Below are 10412 nucleotides of genomic sequence, written 5' to 3'. Positions count from 1 at the left end.
GTAGAATAAATAAATCTTTTTAACTAGTTCATAATAACCCGAATATGCATCATTTCTCTCTCTCTCCCTCTCCCCTCCCCAGATCTCCCTCCTTCCATCTCTCTTCCTTTCTGTCTTCTTCTCCACCCGCCCATCACTCCTCTCCAGTCTTGTCTTTCTCTGCCTTCTTCTCTCCTGCATCCCTCAGAAATACGGCTTGCTTTAAAAATGTTACCTTCACTTGCCACAAATAACCTGTACTCTTACTTGAAAATGGAGAGTCCTGAGATTCATCCAACAGGCAGGTTTCTGCTTCATTAAAGAAAATGCTGTTGTCCACTGTTCTACTAGCCTGATAAGAGAAAGGTCCTCAGCAGTTTTACCAAAACACATTAGTTTCTTTGGAGAGCAGCTCATTTCTTAACCTGTCTTATTTTTACTACCACCCAAAAGGATAGTTTCAAACTGTAACCGAATGTCAGCTAAACCTCCATCTGCCCTGCAGTCTATTAGCAAGACTCCACGGGGCAATAATACAGCCTGGGACACTTTGAATGAGCCTCACTTTACACAGCAACGCTAGGCAGCCAATAATAAAGGTAATAACAAGCACAAGTTTTATGCCTTGACCAGTTATTTAAAAATCTAAAAAAACCTCAGTTTCCTCTCTACATAGGGCTTTGAACTTTGCTTCTGCACATTCACGTCATCTGCATTATCATTTTCATATTTTCTTGAAAATAAAATTTCTAGACTCTTTACATGACAGAAATCTGGAATCAAATTTTGAACTGGATTATTTTATTTCAAAATGCAGCTTGTGGATGGGGGTAGAAAAGGTTTTATTTCTTCTTTAAAATTATACCTGTATACTCCCTACTAAAATAATGGCATAACTGTATCGCTTTATGATCCATGTGTGGGTAGGTACCTCCCAGCAAGACACAACACACACCCATTTAGCCACACATCTGCTGACCCCTGGAACTCACTAAAGTATATCCAAGCATCAAATCTAAAAGAGAAGACAGGATTTTTAATTTGCAGCGTTTTGTATGTTAATACTTTATTTTCCCCTTACGGATCTCATATTTATTTTTTTATGTGCATTTTGCTCTTTTTAACCTGGTGTTAGCCCTGCAAAATATCACAAGCCTTTGACCCCGTATTTCTCTAACAAGCCAACCAGGTTCAAACGGGATTTTTACATCTGTTTGTAAATTTTAGTTGGGGGCAGTTGAGAGAAGGAAAAATAAAAAGACAAATACTACATTTGTGTACGGTTTAATTCACATCAGTTGTACAATACTGTGCTGTTGGCATGTGTCTCAATAAACAGGCTTCAAAAAGAAATTACTGCAGTGTAAAAATAGTTTCCCTGAACTCATGTGCTTTTTACTGTTCCCGGGTCTCATAATAGCTTTTAATATTATTTTTTCAGACTCTTAGAGCCATGTACCCCATATTGTGATAGGATATGTTTCTCTGCCCTGCTCCCTACAGGAGAGTTGGAGACAGGGGAAGTTCAGACAATTTGGCACCATCCTAGTCTAGAAGAGGCCCAACTCGGGAGTCATTTCTGTTACCAGAAAAAAAAAAAAAAAAACATAAGAAACTAAAGTGTCAAAAATGAGGAGTTTAAGTTAAGTTGAGGAGTTTAAGCCTATGAAGAGAACCCTCAAATTAACTAAACATAAATTGGCAGTTCAAATCTACTCAGAAAATATTTGAGTGCCTACCACACCAAGCACTATTCTAGGCACCAGAGATACAGTTCAGAGCAAAGTCAGTGCTTCCATGGAGCTATACCTTCTATTATAATCCAGAGTACAGCTGTGACTTTGATGCTTTCGAAATTATGCCCATTTCTAAGAATAGGCCTGCTCTGAAACCTTGTGGCTTTCAGGTGGCTTCAGATAAATTCTTGGTATAGTGGCAGAGAAAGAGGCTTAATATACAATCGACTATCATAGAGCAAAACCTCTTCCTCTAGGAACAAGTAGAGTTTCAATTTCTTAGTTGTAGTTAGTCACCACTATTGACCTCCCCAGCTAGGGAGTGTGGATTCTGCAATATCAAGACAAAAAAGCAAGCGCAACCAGAAATAGTACACTGAAGCCCAACAATTTTACAGGGGTGGGAGAAGACTCTTTTTCTACCTGGAGCTTGCAGTATAGTCTCTGCTTATCTTCACACGGATAGGTCGCTCTGACACTAGCTTCTTAGCGCCCTCTGCTGGCCAGGTCTGAATTCAGTCTTTTAAACCTGTCCTGATGCATCCAAGTGCTATTTTTACTATTAGAAACCACGTGTTCACAAAACATAAAAAAATCGCTAAAGCTTTATATTAATGCTACTTAAAATTAACCCTAAGAAAGTCTTGTACCATTCTTTCATTTCTTCAAGAATTTTTTCTTACTAAAAATGCAATGCACATTAAAGGGAAAAAAAAGCAAAAGAAGCAAAACACCCATCTTTCCAGAAACAACCATTAAAACCTTGATGTATAACTCTTCTGCGGGGATGTGCCCTTATAATCCTTTCTTTTTTTTAATTTTTACAAAATGTGCTCTTACTGTACATTTTCTGAATATTGCTTAAAAATATACTGACAAATGCCCTTCCATTCTGTCCTTATAGCACAGTAAAATCGCACTAAGAAGATGTACCCTTTATCATCAGAAAATGCAAGGTTAACAGAATCTTCCAGGTTGGCGGAGCCACAGAATAACCACCAGTCTCTATCTTCACGTTTCACAACCCAGTTTAGTTCCCTGACAGTAAATTTGAGGCTCAGCTTCTACCTACAAAAACACTTCAGTTTCTTCTCCTGTCCACTCCCTTCCCAAAGCCAATGTGCCACTGAAAACAAATTAGGGATGTATGTGATGAAGGTAGTCACTGAACATAAGTCAACACTCTTAAGGAAGGTACGCTTCATACAAACTAGGAGAGAGCTTAGAAAACTCTCCATTTTAGTGCAGGTCTTAAAAACTCAGGGTAACCCACCTCCCTCATTTCTAAGACTTTTCAAGCAAAACCCAGGTTGCAATGAAATTCGAATCAGCAGACTGTGACTCGGCCTTGTAGGTTTTGGGTAACAAGCTTAAGTATCTCACACGTGATAACGCATTAATTTAGGTGTGCCTATGCCATCTGAAGGCACTGGCGCCCCACGCCAGTCCTCTTGCCTGGAGAATCCCATGGACGAAGGAGCCTGGTGGGCTGCAGTCCATGGGGTCGCCAAGAGTCGGACACGACTGAGCGACTTCATTTTCACTTTCACGCATTGGAGAAGGAAATGGCAACCCACTCGTGTTCTTGCCTGGAGGATCCCAGGGATGGGGGAGCCTGGTGGGCTGCCGTCTACGGGGTCGCACAGAGTCGGACACGACTGAAGCGACTTAGCAGCATGCCATCTGAAGTGTTAGCCGTGCTTTTTTAAAAGGGTTGAAATTTTTGCCGAGAGCAACAGCACCACCAGTCCTTCTGAACACTGATATTTTATGTAGCCCAAACTCTGATCACCTTCTGGGAAAATCACCTTCGACTTTGATCGCCAACTACCCCTCTACCCCCAGCACCTGGCCACCTGAATCGATTCAGACTTCACCCAACAGGTTCTCGCGGGAGGATGGGAAGATGTGGTGGCCTTTGGGGCACCTCTACAGCCCAGCCATGACACCTCCATTGCGCTTGGGTATCACTGCTGCAAACTCCGCCTTGCAGATTGAGCTTCACGAGGACCCCAGCTGGGACAATGCCCTACCCCTGTGCCATCATCCTGCCCCATCCTCAGCCTAGAATGAAGACCAAGATCTTATTTCCCCTCCTTGGTTAAAATACCTCTTCCCACTATCGATCAAGTGTAGGGTGCATTCAAATCCTGCTTGTGCCTAACATTTTCCTAGAGCCCAGCTCTTTGTACTCATCTACAAAAAAAAAAAAATAAAGCAAATTCAAGCACCGTATTAGTCTTCAGTAAGACTAACAGATATTTCCACGTTTCCAGGGTTTGTAACACCTCTGCCTATCTAGTGGTTTCATTGCCTCAAGAGGTATCAACCTGATAGTGTTTTTACAGTTTTTCTATGGATGTCCTTGTGGTTCTTTGGTAAGAATTTGAAGTGGCTTACCAAAAACACACATGCTAGATATTTTAATAAAATCAGGACCAGACCAAAAAAATTAGAACAGGAAAAAAACCGGTATGGAGGTTTTCTTGCAGCTCAAGTCAACTGGGAGTCTCACTGTCCCTGGGAGATAAAAACAGCATTGTGTAATGGACTGGCCTGAATTCCTTTGGTAATGCCATCTTCCCCACTGAAGACACTGCTTCTGCCCTGACATTTTAGGATGGATGAGCTCCCTCACGTAAAACCGGACTTCCATGGTGGCTCAGACGGTAAAGTTTCCCGTCTGCAATGCAGGAGACCCAGGTTCAATCCCCGGGTTGAGAAGATCCCCTGGAGAAGGAAATGGCAGCCCACTCCAGTACTCTTGCCTGGAAAACCCCACAGACAGAGGAGCCTGATGGGCTACATACAGTCCATGGGGTTACAGAGTCGGACACGACTGAAGGACTTCATTTTCATATCAACTACAGACATGTCACAACCAGAAGTCACAAGTTCCAATTCTTAGAGCTGGGTTTTAAAGGATGCACTTCAGGAGAGAGAAAACAGGTTATAAAGAACATCATTCCTCTGCAACCGGGCAGTGTGGATCCAACACTGGGGCCATTGAAACCTGGAGTCTATGGGCCGTGCAACAAGGCAGAGGGAAGCAGAGGAACCTCAGGGCTCCGGCTTGGGGACACAAGCTGGTTGCTTGGTGCAGAGCCTAGTAAAGCTACTCAGTCTGGATCAATAGCCCTTCCTCTAGCTCTTCAAAGTCATGGTCATGTCCAACTCTGCAACCCCGTGGACTAGCCTGCCTTGCTCAGACTATGGAATTCTCCAGGCCAGAAGACTGGAGTGGGTAGCCCTTCCCTTCTCCAGGGAATCTTCCCAATTCAGGGATCTAACCCAGGTCTCCCACAAGGTAGGTAGACTCTTTATAGCTCAGCCACCAGGGAAGCCCCTTACTCTTACACAAAGGGACAAAATTCAGTTGTTCAGTCACTGAGTCCTGTCCAACTCTGCGACACCGTCTACTGCAGCTCGCCAGGCTTCTGACCATCATGGTGTTTGCTCAAACTCTGGTCCCTTGAGCAAGGGATGGACGGACAGCTGGTGATGGACAGGGAAGCCTAGTGTGCTGCGGTCCATGGGACTGCAGTCAGACACAACTGAATGAGCTGAGTTCGAAAGCCAACAAAGCCTTCCTAGCACTAATTTCAAGATGGGCCAGTGAGTCAGTATGAAAATGCACACTGCAGTAGTTCAATTTTTCCGAGCCTGAACTAAACTACTTCCCATAAAAGATCAAATAGAAATATGGCTTTCCCACTGCATAAACACACTCAAATGGCACCAAATGCAGAGAATTTATTAAGACATGTAAACTACAATTACTTTTCCCATGTGCCCTGTCACTGCATAGACTGGTAAATTAAGGCAAGTTCAAAGTACCCCACTTGGTTATCTGTGAGAGAATTTCATATTCCTCCTATCTCAACTTGACTCAGGCTTCAAGCACAGTCACCATTACCTCTGAGAATTTTGGGGACTTGAGTACCTGGAAGCATGTTTCTGTGCCTGATATTTAAAGAAACCCTGATCTACCCTAACGGGCATGTACAAAAGCCCCACAGCCTAAATCCTATCCAGTCCCCTTTGCACTTTGCTGATTTGTCCAGTTCACTTTTCTAGGTTACAGTTTGGCTTATCAGTCATAAATATCCACTCAAGAAAACCCTGACCATCACCAAGCCTATCTTCACTTGGGCTCTTCTACTTGCCAACTGAAATTACTTACTGGTCGGGAAAAATGCTTTCACTTAGAAACCAGGACAAACAGGATGCATCCAGTTATTTTGCAATGAATCTTTTGTCCTTCATTAACACACCAATTTTACTGCCCCAAATAAAAAGCCAGAGATGAAAAACAAGAGCTCAGTTTTTTATTTCATCATTTCTTGCATTTGAAGTACTCCTCGATGACATCCTTGGCCTGAGATTCTTTGCCATAGTCCTAAAAAACAAATGTGATTTTACTAAAATTTACAAACTCCCAAGTTGTTAGCACTACTAGTTACAGTGAAGCTTTAAAAAAAAAAAAAAACAAAACCAAAAAAAAAAAAACAGCAGAAGTATTCCCCACCATTCAAATGCCTTGTAGCCATTTTCAGGGACCTTAATGACCTCAATGTCTTTAAGGCTCGTAACATGGCTTTCCTATTGCCAGCATTTTCTAGATTTCTGCAGAAACACATTCAGGTAAGCAGATTCTTTGGCTGGCTTAATTATGGCTTATTTCCTTTTCCTGTAAGAAAGACTCTACATCTGTTGAGAATTACACCATTTGCTTTTAAGTGATTTTTGACTCATTACAGGGTTAACTCATTATTGACCAGGGGATTTTTGCTGAAACTAACGCCTGTGGCCTGACCAAAAATTGTCATTTCATTTACACTCTGAAAACTATTACATTCAATATTTATATCTGATACAATTGTATTATCCAGCACCATGATTTTCATTTTCAATATCAGAATCAATCTCTAAGATGTTTTTGCTTGTTTTGAATCTGACCATGACACTGGAGACCCGGGTTTGATCCCTGGGTCAGGATTACCCCCGAAAGGGAATGGCTAGCCACTCCAGTATTCTTGCCTGGAGAATGCCATGGACAGAGGAGCCTGGTAGGCTAACTGCATGACTTAACACACTGAAAAACAATCATCTCTGAGACACTAATGTCACTTGAACAGAAGGTAGCTACATAAAACTCATCCAAAAATTCACACAAAATTCCACATGTGTCATTTCTGACAATTTTACCATGTTTGTGTTTGTAATATACACAAGGATGGGACAAAAAATATAACCACAAAATATAATAGTCATACTTTGTAAATGAACCCTCGATCACTTTTAAGATCTAAAAGTTTTGCATGGTAATGTAAAATCCCAATACACATTAATACATATCCCGTGTTAGGCATGGTTACCCAGTCCATTTATCCCAGACATAAATATCAACTTACCTTAACTACCACACAACTGCAACCGACCACTTTACGGGGTTTTCCCTCTCTGTCAATTTTACAGAGGCCTACCCATTCCCCTAGTTTCTTGTTGTCATCAACCTGTTAGGGGAATAATAACGAAAACAAATCACCACACTAGTAGGCACTAATACTACTGACAATACACTAGCTGAAAGGCGGCTGGAGTCAGATAGGGTGACATGGCAGTTTCCTCACCGCGGTTCAGTAGAGGGAGCCAGTTGTCATCATGTACAGCCCCAAGAAACCTATCAATACCCTAATGCAGGTTATTCTGTATCAACGTAAAAGCAGCATTTAAATCTGCAGGAATAAAAATGCTTCCCTAACTAGCTTTAGCATAGCCAACAAACGCCAAGTTTGTGATGCTTTTCAGACCTGCAGAAAAGGTCTTTACAAACTTTCTCTGGTATGACAAAAATCATTATGGATAGCCTTTATGTGGACACAGGTCTGTAACTGGCCTAATTTACAATAAGCTAATTTGGCTTTCACAAAAGCTAAATCCAAGGAGTAACTTACCTTAATCAGGTTGATCTGATGCTCAGCACAAAGGGCCTCCACCAACTTGACATACATAGGCTCATCACAGTTGGATGCAAGCACACACAGATGGGCCTGGCGCCTGAAATGCAAAACCCAACAGCAGAAGCTGAAACCTGGGTCTAAATCTACCTGCAATCTCTAAGAGAATTCTCTTTGCACTGGATACTGGCAAAAACCTAACCAGGCATTGGAGAACACAACTTCAGTTTGACATAGCTGCCAGAAAGCATATTATTTCCTTACTCCCATCGATAGAACCACCACCTAATCTTCAATAACTTGTAAAATTCTAAATTTCACATATAGCAACTGTTTTAACCACCCCAAAGACCTCACTGAGTAAATTTACAAGTATTTCTCATCCACACTGACCTCTACAGCTGCTGCTCTTACTAACTTCATGCTAAACCTAAATGTTTCTGCCACAGTACTTTAGTGGTTTAAGTCTCCAAAGTGCAAAATGAAGGTTCCCATCTCTTCCGTAACTAACAGTGAAATTAGCCCCCAAAGCTACAGGTTTGTCAGACTATGAGATTTCACTCATAGAAGGAGTGAAGGGGTATCCGACAGCTTAAGTCATCATTCAAACACTGTAGTTTTACTTCAAGAATCAAACGTTCATCCCCATTCAAAACCCACACACTCAGCGGGCCATTAGAGTTCTGAATTGATACCTTTTCCTATGTTTCCTGTAGAACGGATGTCATTCAGAACTTTTGTGCTAACACCATGAAACTTCACGCTTTCTTCCCTCGGCTGCAGTTTTGTTCCGGTTCCAACACCCCACAGTATTGAGACTGATACACGTACTTGTCTAAAGCTTTCGCGGCTTCGCGAATTCCACGTGCTAAGCCATCGTGGATGAGGGCGGTCTTCAGCACCTCTTGCAGAGCAGTATTAACGTCCATTACACCTCCAGCAGCAATGCTAAAAGACAGAAATTTAAAATTTTAATTCTCGCCCACCATCTAACGCCTTGGATACGGCAGTCATCAGCAAGGTAAGCCAGGTGAGCTTACGACTTGACGGCACAACTAGAAACCACGCTACCGGGTCCAGGCCCACGCCTTGCCCGCCCCACCACCCAGCCCTGGGCTCACCCTTCCTCGGCCATGGCGGTGGGTTACGGGTGGAGCCGAATCTTGAATGCACTGCAAAACAAACAGCAATAAGTTAGGTAAAGAAACGACCCCGATTAGCCCCACATACTCAACGCCAACTCCAAATAAAATGCAGCCACGCTGCATAACCAACACCTCTACTTTGCCTAACTCACCCCGAGCCTCCGCCTCCGCGCGGCTCCGCGGCGGCAGGGAAAGAGAACGAACGCGCCCGCATGACGGTATTTAAGGGTTTCCCAGGACCCCTGGGCGCACGCGCACTCCCTTCTATGGAAGAGCTGGCTCTGGCAATGCCGGGCCTGGAGAATTTCTGTTTCCGGATTGAGGCGGTCCTGAGACAGGACTCCTGCTAACTTTCTGACGCTGCTCGGCCGGTCATTGGCTCACGAAACAGGCACTAACGCGGGCAGCTTCTTAACGTCATTTCCCGCCGGAGGCGCGGCCTGCAGAGGCCCCGAGAGCCTCTACGGAGCGCGAGAAGGGCCAGGCGCTCCTGTCCGCGCGATCTTGTAAAGCTCCCGGAGCCCCTGCAGCCCCGGCTGAGACTGAAGACTAATTTTAACCCTTTCTACGCCCTAGGTGTAATTTCCTGTCGACCCGCTAACTGGGCCTCCCCGAGCGGCACCCTCTCTCGCTTCGTTTCTGAGTCACTCTGAATGTTCGTGAATTTGTCAGTCTGTGGGTGATCGCGCGCGTGCGTGTGTGTCTGTGTGTTTTTATGAAACGACAGCCAACACGTTTTCGCTGCTTCTGAAGCACATCGCAAATTCCACTGTCCTGACCAGTGTTAAGTGAAAACCCTGGCCAGCCTAGTGATTGGTTACGGTTTCCTAATGTAGTTGGTTCTAAAAGAAGTTTTGGTTTGGGGGGGGTTGTTTTTAGGATTTGGGTTTGTTTTTGGGTTTTTTTTAACACTGAATTGCCCCGTGGATTCGTAATCCCGCCCAAATCGGGATTCAGCAGGTGCATTTGAAACACAGTGTACCAAACATAGGGACGGGGTCTGGGAATACAGGGAAGAAAACGTAGTCTTTGTTAAATCCGGCGTTAATTTCGCCTCCCAGGACTGGCGGAGTTAGTGGAATCTTCTCTGAGAAGTCAGTTTTAACTTTGACTTTCTCGGAAAGCAATATTCTGAATTTTGCGTTGACTGACCATTCCCCCACCGGCACTTCCAACGCTAATACATGAAATACAGCCTCATGTCATCAGTACAGTCCTTTTTCTTGTGTTCTAAATTCCTCTTCTAACAAGTAGCCCAGACAGCAGTTATTAAGCGTTTGATAGGTGCTAGCATTAATGCATCTAGCGAACAACGAAGAACAGACAGATAACATTAAATTCTTGACTACTGTGAAAAAAAAAAAAAATGAGTAACATGTTCAGAGTGTGAGGTAGAGTTAGCCAGAATAGTGATATACTGGAATTTTAATACCTGTTGTTCAGTATTAACTTTCAAGCTTTGTTGTATAAATGTTGAACCTACTTATTTCCATCCATAGCTCATCCTAAAAAATTGTTCACTTACTCACTTAATTATTGAGCTTTTGGGGGGGGGGGGAACAGTTTATAAAGATGAGTATATTTATTCCTGC

The 10412-nt window shown here is 43.3% G+C and overlaps 1 protein-coding gene and 3 non-coding genes across 4 annotated transcripts; all 4 read right to left on the bottom strand.

Moving 5' to 3' along the window:
• Nucleotides 1–6021: 6021 nt before the first annotated feature.
• On the bottom strand, nt 6022–9065 carry RPS12 (ribosomal protein S12). The gene is made up of 6 exons (XM_043888086.1): nt 8973–9065; nt 8797–8847; nt 8507–8623; nt 7673–7775; nt 7130–7231; nt 6022–6114 (listed from the first exon to the last, which is right to left on the bottom strand). The coding sequence occupies exons 2-6, from the start codon at nt 8808–8810 to the stop codon at nt 6052–6054; spliced, it is 399 nt and encodes a 132-aa protein (XP_043744021.1). The 5' UTR covers nt 8811–8847; nt 8973–9065; the 3' UTR covers nt 6022–6051.
• Nucleotides 6254–6383, bottom strand: LOC122684565. Its single transcript, XR_006338103.1, has one exon. It is a non-coding gene; the product is annotated as a small nucleolar RNA SNORA33 (small nucleolar RNA).
• On the bottom strand, nt 7312–7388 carry LOC122684567. The gene has a single exon (XR_006338104.1). It is a non-coding gene; the product is annotated as a small nucleolar RNA SNORD100 (small nucleolar RNA).
• On the bottom strand, nt 8213–8285 carry LOC122684561. Its single transcript, XR_006338099.1, has one exon. It is a non-coding gene; the product is annotated as a small nucleolar RNA SNORD101 (small nucleolar RNA).
• Nucleotides 9066–10412: the final 1347 nt, after the last annotated feature.

Source organism: Cervus elaphus, chromosome 26 (genome assembly GCF_910594005.1).
Source record: "Cervus elaphus chromosome 26, mCerEla1.1, whole genome shotgun sequence".
Lineage (NCBI taxonomy): Eukaryota > Metazoa > Chordata > Mammalia > Artiodactyla > Cervidae > Cervus > Cervus elaphus.
This window is presented reverse-complemented; position numbering and strand designations above follow the sequence as displayed.

Excerpts from the sequence above, each read along its gene's own strand:
- RPS12 (XM_043888086.1), bottom strand. Across the intron at positions 7,776-8,506 it reads GCCGCGAAAGCTTTAGACAA|GCGCCAGGCCCATCTGTGTG; the intron begins GTACGTGTATCA and ends TTTGCATTTCAG. Across the intron at positions 7,232-7,672 it reads ATCAGATCAACCTGATTAAG|GTTGATGACAACAAGAAACT; the intron begins GTAAGTTACTCC and ends TTCCCCTAACAG.